Source organism: Narcine bancroftii, chromosome 2 (genome assembly GCF_036971445.1).
Source record: "Narcine bancroftii isolate sNarBan1 chromosome 2, sNarBan1.hap1, whole genome shotgun sequence".
In the NCBI taxonomy this organism is placed as follows: Eukaryota; Metazoa; Chordata; class Chondrichthyes; order Torpediniformes; family Narcinidae; genus Narcine; species Narcine bancroftii.
The window spans coordinates 165,533,655-165,547,883 of NC_091470.1; the positions used below are offsets into that span (position 1 = coordinate 165,533,655).

At 41.8% G+C, this 14,229-nt stretch overlaps 2 protein-coding genes across 3 annotated transcripts in view; one reads left to right on the top strand and one right to left on the bottom strand.

Moving 5' to 3' along the window:
• Positions 1–3,570, bottom strand: part of mtor (mechanistic target of rapamycin kinase) — a 275,568-nt gene extending 271,998 nt beyond the window's left edge. Inside the window, exon 1 of one of the 2 annotated variants that reach the window (XM_069919038.1) lies at positions 3,451–3,570. The gene's annotated coding sequence lies outside the window, so the exon portion shown is untranslated. Of the gene's footprint in view, positions 1–1,921; positions 2,076–3,450 lie in introns of those variants that run through there. The other variant, XM_069919040.1, reaches the window with a different exon arrangement.
• An 85-nt stretch (positions 3,571–3,655) lies between these two features.
• On the top strand, positions 3,656–11,861 carry ubiad1 (UbiA prenyltransferase domain containing 1). The gene is made up of 2 exons (XM_069919041.1): positions 3,656–4,209; positions 10,239–11,861. Exons 1-2 carry the CDS (start codon positions 3,741–3,743, stop codon positions 10,721–10,723), a joined length of 954 nt encoding a protein of 317 aa, XP_069775142.1. The 5' UTR covers positions 3,656–3,740; the 3' UTR covers positions 10,724–11,861.
• The last annotated feature ends 2,368 nt before the right edge of the window (positions 11,862–14,229 follow it).

A 14,229-nucleotide genomic window follows, 5' to 3' on the forward strand; every position in this document is an offset into this window, starting at 1 on the left:
GGTACCTCCATAGGTCTCATCAGTGGCCTTGGAACGCCCAGCATCAGAGAAGCACAATTTAAGGTAACGTCCAAGAAGAGAATCTAACTGAAATTTGTGTTAAAGTCTCTAAAGTGAAGCTACTGCCAAGAACCTTCTGAAATCACACATTGAATGGACTGTGAAATAATAAGCAATGTGATGTATTACATGGTGAATTTAACCAAGGGTGGTTCACATTAAATTTAATACTAAGATATACAGTTATAGTCATACAGAGTGGAATGGTCACTTTGGCCCAACTCATCATGTCAACCAAGATGGCAATTTTGGCTAATACCTTTGCCTGCATTTGGTCCTCAGCCCTTCCTATGGCTGTCCTAATGTCTTTTGAACATTGTAAATTTATCCGCTTCTACGGTTTTCTCTGGCTGCTCATTCCAGATACGAGTGAAAAAAAATTCCTTTTCAGGTCCCTCTGAAACATATACCCTCTAGTTCCTGAATTATGTACCCTCTACATTCATTTTATCTCTCCCTCTCATATAATCATATAACCATTTACGGAGCGGAAACAGGCCACGTTGGCCTTTCGAGTCCGCACCAGTTCACTGATTTTGTGCGTACAGAAAAACATTTGGTATCCGGCACCTCAGGGGACCAGTAGATGCAAGATAAGTGTATTTTCCAGCATTTTATAAAGCTCTACAAGGTCACCCCTCTGCCTCCAATACACAATAAAGACCTCACATCAAATCTCTCCTTGTAGCTCAAGCCCTCCAGTGCTGGAAAATCTCCTCTGTACTTCCAACTTATTGATTATACAGTTTGTTTACATTTCTCTCTTTTGTATACATATCTTTTTTTCGTGAGTGCAGTTACCGAAAAGTAGAAATTCATCCTGGCCCACAGGAAAAGGAACCTCAGGGTTGTGCGTGATGTACTCTGACATTAGATTTGCACTTTGATATCCTTTCCATTGTTGAGTGGCCAGAATTGGATACAGTATTCCAACTGAATATCCCACCCAATGAAGGCAAATGTGCCAAATGCTTTTTTCGCCACCCTGCCCACCTGAGTCAAAGAACTATGAAAATGCACACTCCAGGGCCCTGAAATTTACTGTGCAAGTCCTACCCTGGTTTTACATCTCCTTGGCCCACCTTCCCAACTGATTTAAATCCTGCCGTAAACTTGGATGTCCTCCACTGCATCACCAATTTGGTGACACCTGCAAATGTATTAATTGCACAAACCACGTTACCATCAAAATAGATAACAAACAACAGCACCACTGTCAAAGGCCTTCAATCAAAAAAAAAAGGCAACCCTGCATGTCTACCCTCTGATCCTTTCCACTAAGCCAATTTTGAATCCAAGTGCCAGCTCATCTTGGATATGCAGATATTAGGCAAAGTATGTGAACTCAGACATAGGAGTGGCCATTACTTCCCACCTGCAAGTCAGAAGCCTGAACCAGCCTTCAGTAAAACTTTATGGCCCTTCATCAAAACAGGAAAAGAGTGGAAAAAAAACAAGAAGAATGTCAGTGTTAGCTTGTCCATTTGGCACAATTATCCAGGAGAGGGATCCTTTTGGAAGAGTGAGGTAAAAAAAATGAACTACAATGCTATTATTATGAGGCCCAGCAGTTGCTGGATAAATGAATTAAAATAAAATGCTGGAAATTATCAACAAATCAGATAGCATCAGGGCAATGTAAAACGGAAGGACGACCAGTTCAGGCACAAAGAGAATGTTAATTATCAAAAATAATTGAATTGAAGATGGAAGTTGAGAGATGCAACATACTTTGATAGAAGATGAGCTGCTGTTCCCCAGGCTTATGTTATTTTTACTTAAAACAGTGCAAAAATCAAAGATCAATTAGAATCAGGAGCATAATGAATCATTGAAACATATCACTGAAACTCAGGATCACCCTCAAAGATTGATTTGAAATGCTCTGTCAAGCAATCGTTCAAGTTGTCTTCAACAGTTTCTCCAAGAAACAGAGCGAGCACCAGATTGAAAGATATGCAAGTTGCAGTGAATGACTGAGTGCGGACTGTGGGCGGGAAAGAATGTGGAAGGTGACAATTCCCTCCTTGCTCTGGAGGCAAAGGCGATGGAGGCAAAGGCGATGGAGGCAAAGGCGATGGAGGCAAAGGCGATGGAGGCAAAGGCGATGGAGGCAAAGGCGATGGAGGCAAAGGCGATGGAGGCAAAGGCGATGGAGGCAAAGGCGATGGAGGCAAAGGCGATGGAGGCAAAGGCGATGGAGGCAAAGGCGATGGAGGCAAAGGCGATGGAGGCAAAGGCGATGGAGGCAAAGGCGATGGAGGCAAAGGCGATGGAGGCAAAGGCGATGGAGGCAAAGGCGATGGAGGCAAAGGCGATGGAGGCAAAGGCGATGGAGGCAAAGGCGATGGAGGCAAAGGCGATGGAGGCAAAGGCGATGGAGGCAAAGGCGAAGGAGGCAAAGGCGAAGGAGGCAAAGGCGATGGAGGCAAAGGCGATGGAGGCAAAGGCGATGGAGGCAAAGGCGATGGAGGCAAAGGCGATGGAGGCAAAGGCGATGGAGGCAAAGGCGATGGAGGCAAAGGCGATGGAGGCAAAGGCGATGGAGGCAAAGGCGATGGAGGCAAAGGCGATGGAGGCAAAGGCGATGGAGGCAAAGGCGATGGAGGCAAAGGCGATGGAGGCAAAGGCGATGGAGGCAAAGGCGATGGAGGCAAAGGCGATGGAGGCAAAGGCGATGGAGGCAAAGGCGATGGAGGCAAAGGCGATGGAGGCAAAGGCGATGGAGGCAAAGGCGATGGAGGCAAAGGCGATGGAGGCAAAGGCGATGGAGGCAAAGGCGATGGAGGCAAAGGCGATGGAGGCAAAGGCGATGGAGGCAAAGGCGATGGAGGCAAAGGCGATGGAGGCAAAGGCGATGGAGGCAAAGGCGATGGAGGCAAAGGCGATGGAGGCAAAGGCGATGGAGGCAAAGGCGATGGAGGCAAAGGCGATGGAGGCAAAGGCGATGGAGGCAAAGGCGATGGAGGCAAAGGCGATGGAGGCAAAGGCGATGGAGGCAAAGGCGATGGAGGCAAAGGCGATGGAGGCAAAGGCGATGGAGGCAAAGGCGATGGAGGCAAAGGCGATGGAGGCAAAGGCGATGGAGGCAAAGGCGATGGAAGGTCTTGCAGGAAGCAACCTAGATGAAGATAGAGTTAGTCATGCTCCTGTTTAAATTGCACGCATTCTAACCTATCACCAAAAGTTACTTTTAATACCCACCTTAGAACTACGCATAACATATTACACATCTTATTCTCGAATGCATTTCACCCCTAATACTGCACCGAAATTAATAAGAATAAAGTCTTAAGATCATTAGCGTGCAAAATGTAGTTGAACTTCATCATCTCATTACTATTATCAGCTGAGCAATCGGTATTGTGCAGACACGAAACAAGTCCTTACCCTCTCCTCGATTTAGATTTAAAAGATAATAAAACCTTTCCTTTAAAACATTAATCTGCTGCCCCTCTTCCAAGGGCCGCCATCTTGAAAGTCAAAGGCGTGACGAGGGCAGATTGGCACTTGGATCCGCCAATCCAAAGCCGGGCCTCCCCGCGCTTGTGTGCGTGCGCGCGCGCGCCGGCGCCGAGCCGGGCTTCCTCTGCGTGCGCAGGCGCGCCGGGAGCTTTGACGTCATGACCCCCGGGACATGGTGCCGCTTCGCCCGGTGAAGCTCAGGGCCGGCTGGGACGATGAAGCAGAATGGGGCGGCGAGTCAGGTGGACGTGGGAGCGGCTGAGCCGCTGGCCGGCGGCCTGAGGCCCAAGTGCGCCGCCTACGTGCTGGCCTTGCGGCCCTGGAGCTTCAGCGCCTCGCTCACCCCCGTCGCCCTGGGCACGGCCCTGGCCTACAAGAGCCTGGGGCGCCTCGACCTGGCCATCTCGCTGCTGGCCGCCCTCGCCGTGCTGGCGGTGCACGGTGCCGGCAACCTGGTCAACACCTACTACGACTTCACCCGGGGCATCGACCACAAGAAGAGCGACGACCGCACGCTGGTGGATCGGATCCTGGAGCCGCAGGACGTGGTGCGGTTCGGGGCCTTCCTCTACACCCTGGGCTGCCTCTGCGCCACCTCCCTTTACTTCCTGTGCCAGCTCAAACTCGAGCACCTGGCCCTCGTCTTCTTCGGCGGCCTGTCCAGCTCGTTTCTCTACACTGGAGGTGCGTCTGCCTGTGCCAATCTCTTTAGAAGAAGTAAACGGGCTCCAGAATTCGGGTTGGGGGCGCGTCTGGGCTGAGAGAAGCATCAGGAAATGAGCTTTTAAAATTGGGATTGACCCTGGTCTCTGGCTGTTTCTAACAAGTGGGAAACGAAAGCCTGGAGCCCTTTAGAAAAGGTTGTGAGAGCTACATCCTTGTTTTTTTTTCTCTTTACCGAAGTTTAAAGACTGACCTCCTGCAGCCAAAGATTGTAGATGATGATCTCATTGTAGTTGGAGGAGGTGGGGGGGGGGGGGGTTGTAGATAAATGACTAATCACATCTGTATTACTAACGTGATGTGATTTTTAAATAAAGTATTAAACAAATACACCGAACCTCAACCATCTGGCCCTTGCGTTCAGACTGGGCAACAGATTTATGCCCCTCCAAGCCATCGAGCTCCTCAACCCCCAGAATGTTAATGTATGTGGAGACAATAACATTGTTGACTCTTAAGGTGGGGGGAGAGAGAAAGTGACAATAAATTCTGCCTTGGATAATTTTATAGCCATTGACAGCAACTTGGACAAACTAAAACATGTGTCTTAATATTTCGATGTGTTCCACGTCAGTGGTCCTGCTCTCTCGTCTTTACTGTGCAACATTTAAGGCCCTTCAAGGAATAAACAGGAGCAACAAAAAACAAACAGGAAATTGGAGTACAGTCATTTCTGGTTAGGAGAGGAGTCCAGACTAACAAAAAATGAATGAGGGGAGAGGTGGATTATGTCTGTGCGGAAAGGGGCGGGGGGGAGTGACAGGGAAGAAGTGAGGGGAGGGTTTAACAAAAGCCAGAGAAGTTGATATTAATGCCATCCAGTTGTAGGATGCCCAACGGAAGATTTATCCAATTTACAGGTGGGCCTGTCTGATCATTCACGTGACCATGTCAGCAAGGACATCGGATCAGGAAACTTCTTTCTCTAGTCCACAGATGCAATCTAAGTTTTAGTCTTCTTTACTGAAGAAACTCAGCAGGTCAAATTTCTTTATATAGCAAAAATAAAGATGCCAGAGGATACTAAAAATAGGGGGCATTTCCTCAAGATCTAGGGTAGTAGATTTAGGATGGAGAAGAGGAGGGACTGCTTTGCTGAGAAAGTGGTGAATCTGTGGAATTCACTGCCTGTTTGAAACAGTAGTAGCGACCTCAGGAGTTTATACAAGACCAGGTTGGATAAATTTTTGAACAGTGGAACTAGCTCAAAGGGGGGCTGAATGGCCTCTGCCTTATTCCTTATGTTCTTGTACATAACCAACATTTCGGGCTTGAGCCCGTCAATACAATACACTGTTTGACAAGCTGAGTTTCTCCAGGTTTACTTTTACATCAACCACAGTGCAGACTTTAGTATTTTACTTCTGGGTTTTAGACTCTTCTGTTTTTATTACATCCTGTTCCAATGGCAACAGTTCAAGTTTTGCAATTTGCTTTGAACCTTTAAATGACATTCACAATACTGTTGACTCTTAAGTGGGGGGTGGGGGAGAAAGTGACAATAAATTCTGCCTGATTGGATAATTTTGTAGCCATTTACAGCAACTTGGACAAACTAAAACATGTTGAAAATAAAGTGAACATTCAAGAGTGAGACAGTGAGAGACTTTCAAATTGAATCTTTTAGCAGATGGGGCTTTATTTCAAGAGATTGACTTCGATCATTTTTATGTGTATTTGTCACACACAAAGGAGGAAAAACCCAACACCCAACCCCAACCAACCAATTTTCCCCTGCAACCGCTGCAACCGTGTCTGCCTGTCCCGCATCGGACTTGTCAGCCACAAACGAGCCTGCAGCTGACGTGGACTTTTTACCCCCTCCATAATCTTCGTCCGCGAAGCCAAGCCAAAGAAGAACCTATTGCAGTGAGCAGGGACTGACTAACGGGTTAGCTCTAACATTTCACACAGCTGTGTAAAAAAAGTGCAATTTTCGGAGTATATGCTTACAGTGAAAAGGAAGATTAAGTAGCATCAAGCAAGGACAGACTTGGCCACTTTTATGGGGTTCATTCTGGAGTCTTGATGGCTGCAAGAAAGAAGTTGTGTATGATTTTTACAGTGTTAAGCCTTCTGATCAAGGGGAGGAGGGAAAGTGATGGGTCTTTCAGTATATTGGCTGCTGGGAGATGTAAGCAGAGTCCATTGAGGGGAGAGAAGTGTTTGTTCTGAATTGCATTCACTATTTTCCATAGTTTCTTCTGATCTGGAACAAAGCAGCTCCCATACCCCGCTGATGTGCGTTTGTTTTTGAAGGGCACCTGTATAAGTTGAGGGACAAGTGTGTGGGAGGAGGGGGGCAGGTTGCAGAATTTATTTAGTTTTTTTTAAGAAAGTGGAGGCATTTGGTGTGTTTTCTTGATCAGCGCATCAATGTGTTTGCTCCAGATCAGGCCATTGGAAATATTCTGAAGATTTTAGTTATCGACTCTTTTGACTTCAGTGACATTGATGGGCACGTGGTGTGAACTCTTCCCTCACCTTCTGAAGTCGATGATAAATCTCCTTTGTCTTATTGATTTTTGAGTGAGATTGGCACCATGCCATTAGACTTTCAATCTTTCATGTATTCCATCTTGTCACTATTTGATACTCTGCCCTCCACTGTGCTGCCATTTGAAGATGGAGTTGGAACATTTATGGGTGTTAACAGTATAATAGGGGGCTGAGTCCTTGGGGCATTCCTGAGGAGTTGAAGCTGATTGTGATCATACCTGGTGTTGGTTTGTGTTGGGTATAAGCTGCCCTCCCTCTGTTAAACAGGAAGTCAAGGATCCAGTTGCATTTTATAAACTCCTTTAATCTTGGATCTGAAATTTATCTGCTTTCACTTCACCTTTCCTTACCATTTGTCAGGAAATATCTGAGCTAATTTTGCACTTGGCAATATCTGACAAGCAAATTGAAAAGCACCAAGTTTTTTTCAAACCTTGTGAAGTTTTTTTTAAACTTTATTTAAAATTTTATGACATGAATAAAATAAAAATTACATTTAAAGAAATAATAAAAAAATAAGATAATAAAAATTAGAATACTACATCATTAAACTACACAAATTAACCCCCCCAATAATTATAACACAACATTAATCATCTAATTTAAAATTAGTCCCACCCTCCCCCCCAATAAAAAGTGAAGAATTAATTAACAATGTTGTAAATAAAATAGAAAAAAACCCACTTACAAACAAAAGGATAAAACAAAAAAAATTACTAACAACAAAAAAAAATCAATACTAAAATAATACCCTTAAACATATATTTAAATCAAACATAATACATGTATTTAACAAATGAAATCCACTTTAAAACTAAGTTCAAATATTAAAATCATATATCAACCACATAAAACCTTGTGAAGTTTTTAAAAAGATTATTTAGCTGGAGAGAATCTCTGATCACTGGCATCAGAAATCCTGATTGTTCAGCAAATGGGCCTCACTAGTCCAGATTGTAAACCCCAGGGTGCAAATTACAAGTTGAATGTATAGCTGTGGGCTGGTTTTGTGGCCAGAGCTGGAGTTTGTCAGAAACACAAATAGATTTGCAGCTCAGTGGGGTTTATTGTGCTTGTATGTATGCCACTACTTTAAACTTGCTGGATTAATTAGAAAACTTGTACTTCTTGGTACATGAGGAGAAAAGTTCAATAAAAAGATTTTGGAATTAATGGGAGTAATGCCCAATAGTCAGGAGTATCTGCTGGTCTGCCACACTGAAGTTCCAAGAGTCAGATTTTTGGATTTTTATCATAATTAATCTTTTAAAATTCTTTGATCTAAAGTTATTGACACAGTATCCATCTCCAACAACTTCTGAGACCTGGGTTTAATCCTGACTTTAGGAGCTATTTGTGAGGAGTTTCCATATTTCACTTATGATGGTGTGGAACTTCAGTTCGCTCCCACATCCCAAAGTCACGCTTGTAGGTTGCATACATGCTGTCAAACCTATTTAGTGTAGATTGATGTTTTTTTTTTAAAAATGAGTTGGAGACACGAGACCACAATCTGGAGCAAAACACAATCTGTTTGAGGAAGCATCCATGGATTGAAATGCTTTAGATTGAAACCCTGCTTTAACCATAACCATGTAACCATTTATAGCACGGAAACGGGCCATGTCGGCTCTTCAAGTCCATACCGGTTCACTCGAACAACTCCACTAGCTCCTCCGCAAACTCCTGAGGAAGTAGAGGCTTTCTTCATGATGCCATTGGTGTGTTGGTTCCAGGAAAGATCTTCCAAGATAGTGACTCCCAAGAACCTACATTTGCTCATAGAATTCAAAGTTCAGCTTTATTGTCCAAGAACACAGATAACATTTACAACCCTGAGGTTCTTTTTCCTGTGAGTCGGGCAGAATTTATACTTGTCGGAGTGCAAAAAAAACCTACTCGAGAAAATATGTTTACAAAAGAGATGTAACCAGAAGAAAGTACCAAGTTTGCAAAACCAAAAATAAATTATGTGCAAATTAAGAGTCCTTAAATGAGTTTCTGATGGTTTGTTTGAGAGTCTGATGGTGGAGGTTAGCAACTGTTCCTGAACCTGGAGGTATGAGTCTTGCAGGACCTGTATTTTTTCCCTGATGATTGTTGCTGCTCCCCGAGGACACTGTTCCTTGTAGATCTGCTCGATGGTGGGGAGAATTTTGCCTGTGATGTACTGGGCTCTGATCACTACCTATTGCAGGGCTTTTCACTCGGAGATATTGGTGCCCCCATACCAGGCCGTGATGCAGCACACTTTCCACTCCACATCAGTAAAAGTTTGCCACAGTTTTCAATGTCATACCAAACCTCCACAAACTCCTGAGAAAGTAGAGGTGCTGACACGTTTCTTCACGATGATGTTCGAGAGTTGGGTCCAGGAAAGGTCCTCTGAGATGGTGACTCCCAGGAATTGAAATTTGCTTACCCTCTTCAGAAAGAAAAGTATTTTTTAGGGGAAGGGTCATCGTTGACAGGTGGACCAAGAAGCGGCGATGAAAGATGGACACAAGTGGAATTGATGAGCAAAAGTAGGCTGCAAATATATGGAAATTAGAGAAAGGAGTATGGAATTGGTACAGAAAGCCAGAGTGGACCTGATCAGTAGAATAGCAACGGGAAAGGATTTGGATCCTTGAGTGTCATTGGGTTAGAATTGATCAATAGTTTAAAAAAGGCTACTGAGTACATATGAAAAACAGTACCACCGGGAAGATGATAGACTTCCATTCTTAAAATAGCATTAAAAAATGAGTTTTACAGCTTTTTGTATTACAGGCTAGATTGATTGCAATTTCCACATTATTGTTGGATGCAAAATTTAATATAGACTGCAGACTCTTCAGGAATGTTAAGAAGAAAAGCTATTACATCTAAAATCGGTACAGTAAAAACCCCTGGTATCAAGCACCTCTGGGGATTGGTAGATGGTGGATAAGTTCATTTTCTGGCTTGCTTGAGGTTGGGTGTTGCATGATCGGCGAACTTGCAGCGTTGCAAACCAGTTTTAAACTTGCATATGTTTTACCTGTTAATTTTTCGTGAATTTTTGCCAGCTGCTGGTTTCTTAAATTCTGGCTAATGGGGTTTTATTGTATTTTGTTTACTTTCCTCAGTGCAGGTAAGAGTTTTTTTAAAAAAAAGTTGTAATGTTTAAATGTTGGCAAAATTCAAACAATTTGAATTGTGCATTGTTGATTTGCGTATGGCAAAGTGGTGTACAGGAGTCGGAGCTGAACGTTTAATCCCCAAAGTTCAATGCTTTACGATTGTTTTGGTTTTTTTGTGAGATTTGGTGGATGTCATTTGTTGATTAGTCTCTGTTCAGTTGGAATTCTTAGTGCTGTCACAATGCACTAAAGGTGTTTGAATTCCTGGTAAAGTATGAATTCGAGTCAATGACACCATAAGTTTGATCTTTACATGCTGCTTAGAGACTGTATTGTTTATTTGCTCCATGTGAAATATACTGACCCTTTTCTTTTGGTCCTACGTAGGTATTGGATTTAAATACTTTGCTCTGGGTGATATCATCATTCTGATCACCTTTGGACCTTTAGCTGTGATGTTCGCTTATGCTGTTCAAGTGGGTTACTTGGCCATCTCTCCACTACTTTATGCAATTCCTTTGGCCCTCAATACAGAAGCAATCCTGCACAGTAACAATACCAGAGACATGGAGTCTGATAAGCACGCTGGGATAGTTACCTTTGCAATTATTATTGGACCAACATTATCTTATGTTGTATATAATATATTAATATTTATACCTTATGTTATATTTTGTATTTTAGCAACTCATTATGCAATCAGCCTCACATTGCCACTTTTAACTGTGCCTTTAGCATTTTCACTTGAGCGGCAGTTTCGAAGCCAGAATTACGCAAAAATTCCCCAGATGACTGCAAAGCTGAATCTTTTGCTGGGATTGTTCTATGTATTTGGTATTTTGTTAGCTCCACCTGGCACCTTACCAAGCTAAAAGCGCAGACTCGCTTCTAAACTGTGTTCAAAAATATCTGGACTGTATTTTCATTTTGGAGTCTTGACCTTTGAAAAGTAGTGTACCCGTTCCTGTTGGCAAGCCACTCTTATCACCTGGGGAAGACGTGTGGAAAAATGAGTCGTCCACTTCTCATTATGAAGTGGATTGGAACGATGGCATTAGCATTAGGGAAAATTAATAATGTTTAATTTTGTTTTATTTGTAACTAAAAGTATCATGACTTGTATAAATTATACTAACATGTAATAACAACGTGTTATGATTCTATTTCCTATTGATTCAAATGGTTTCTTAAAAATTGCTGAATTGCTTTAAGCAAAACTTTCAAAATTGAAGTTTCCATTTGATGTCCAAATTTCAAATCTCATAACTTCTAAGGTTTTAAAAAGCTACCAATGAAAGGTGTTTGTAGCTTGTTACATTATTTACAGCCTGTCATGAAAAATTAAATCATATTTTTTCATATAGCCATCAGATTGGTGCTGTGATCACTTGGTTCCTTCAACTGTCAGCATTCCTAAATTACTGTCTGGCAGATCACAATGGTGGATTTGTAAGATACATTATAGGAGCTGAGAAAATCACCCCAGAAGTAATTTCAAAGAAATGATTCAACTCCAGTTTAAAAGTGGGTTTAGAAAATGTTGGATTTGTGTTATAACCTGAATTTCTTGATTGTAGTTGCATCCCAGTGCCATTATTTTCTATTTTGTGATAAATTTCAGGGTCTATGAAGATAGCCATTTGAATTTTGTTTTAATTTGAGGCTTTTGTTCAATTTTAATGTTGTAGTGCATAACTTTGCAGATTTGGAAAAGAAAACACTTCTGGAAGTATTTAATATTTTGTATTTTGACTTTGAAAAATACTTCATGACTAAAAAAATTCAGTGAACAAAAGAAAAAAGGTTGAGAATGGCTACTTTAAAAGGCCCTCAGTTGTGTCACTGTGTAACACATCAGCAAGCAGTTCGATTGTTCCTCCTTTACAAACACCAAAATTAGTTCATCTTAAATTCTTGAGCAGCAATTCAGTCATTCTCTCAGTGTTATTTGGCACTGTTTAAAGAATGGATTAATCACACTTGTTTTTACAATTAAAATAATGAATCATACTTGTTGAAGTCCAGCTTCATGATTGCTTTGTTCCTCCCTTTAAAAATTCCATTGATGATAAATGCCTCATTCTTTCCAGGAAAACTATATAACTGGGGGCTGATGTTTTGCAGTAACTCCAAAGCAAATAAAGTGGAATTTTGGTGATGTTTTCAATCCTATGCCCCATTTTTGTCCTGGTTCTATTTTATCAACTTTAGCTAATTTTGGAGTGAGTCAAAGGTTGAATCCTTAAGAACTTCTACAGATTGGTCTTTTTAGCCGTAGATAAAGCAGTTTCTTCAAGACGACAGATTTTTATGCATGTATTTGAAATATAGGCTGAGAAATTGGATCATAATTGTTTTTCAGTATTCTGTTATTGGAGACTAGCTGTGATCATGACCAGTTTCTGTCATTTTATGATATTCTGGAAATCTGGGCAGGCTTGAATTATGCCTGGTGCCTCTCACAAATTGGTCATCAGATAGGCATTGTTCCCCATGCATTTCCCTGCCTCCTAGATACTCAATAACTCTCGGCATCTGTACTATATAGTGACAACCTAGACTAGAACCCCAGTAAGGGAGGTTCAGTACTTTACTGTTCTCTTTTCCCAGGTGTCTGGCCCTCTGATTCTCACAGCCATCTGATGGCAGACCCCATCAAATGATATCAGGCTTTATCAGAATGCCATCTATCTGGTTGCATCAGTTCCATTTGAAAAGTTGCTGCTAACATTAATTTGCACTGTTCTGAGAACAACTATCAAGGGATTTGGATCCCATTAAGGTATGTCCCATGATTGCTTTGCAATCATCACCCACTTGATCCTTGCTCTGGCCCCAGCTGAATCTTCAACTGTGTAGCCTCTGTACGTTGTGGAATGCATGCAAAGATTTATCAGGATCTGTGAATTCCCATCTAGCCTCTCTCATTGCTTCTGTAAATATTAATGAGTGTTCTTATTTCCAAAGATTTGTGGGTGATAAACTACTTTCTTTTAATAGCTCTGATAAAAGATTACATTGGTATCTTTGGTGAAATGAACTTTACCTCTTTGCATGATAAAGCATCATAGCAGATTTTAAAAAGTGCCCCTTTGTAATATTAATGAACTTTCAATTTTATTTGTTATCCACCAAAAACACAGTAGAAAAAGAAAACTAAATCTTGTGAGAAATCTAACAAATTAGATTTGCTATGCACGGTTGGCATAGCAATTAGTGCAATGGCAGCGAACAGGATCCAAAATAATCTTAACGAGTGAAGCAGTGACCACATGCTGACTCACTACAGCTTTTAGGTGCCAATGAGTGTATAGAATTAGCCCCTATCTCTGCCAGTGTAGATTCCTTTCACTGCCAGCATATGAAAGGAATTTGAAGTTGGAGATAACCACTTCCCATTCTGGTAGAACTTGTGTACCTGCTGTCGTTTTATCTAAACTTAAATTAGATGTACATCACTGTAACAGCCCAATTCGGCCCTACGAGTCTGTGCTGCGTATTTTACAGCTATCATCCTACACCCCGATAGGTTTTTGAAGGGTGGGAAGAAATCAGGGCCCCCAGAGAAAACCCACGCTGACACGGAGAGTACAAACTCCTTGATGACAACGTGGGATTGGAACCTCAGTCCAGTCCTGATCGCTGCCGTGCCACCCTATTATCTCTAATATGTTAGATTTCTCACAAGATTTAGTTTTCTTTTTCCGCTGTTTTTGGTGGATAACAAATAAAATTGAAAGTTCATTAATATTACAAAGGGGCACTTTTTAAAATCTGCTGATGCTTTATCATGCAAAGAGGTAAAGTTCATTTCACCAAAGATACCAATGTAATCTTTTATCAGAGCTATTAAAAGAAACTAGTTTATTACCCACAAATCTTTGGAAATAAGAACATTTATTAATTACAGAAGCAATGAGAGAGGCTAAATGATGGGAATTCACAAATCCTGATAAATGTCTAGTGTTATGACCCCAAAACCCCGCAGCAATAGACATTCACCAAGACAAAAAGTTATTTTTAATCTTCAAACATGAAAATAGAATCAAACTTTAACTTAACTCTATACTAACCCAAATTACCCCCTTCTAATTCTAAGCGCATGTGTATGTAATGTGTGTGTAAATTAAGAAAAAATCTTTGTTTCTCAGTTCAATCTCACTTCTTCTTCCAAATTCTCTGGTTGCAAGCAATCACCGTACCGTGCACAGAATTTAACATGTATAAAGTTCACCAAGCTTGGTGCTGGAAAGGTAAATGTTTACCACTCAGGAAGGTTCTTGTAGGGTTTGCAGAGAGAGAGATCTGTTGCTCCAGGATTTCCACAATTGAGGTACCACCACTAGTCACCTCAGGGTCTCGCTGATGAAACTTGCCC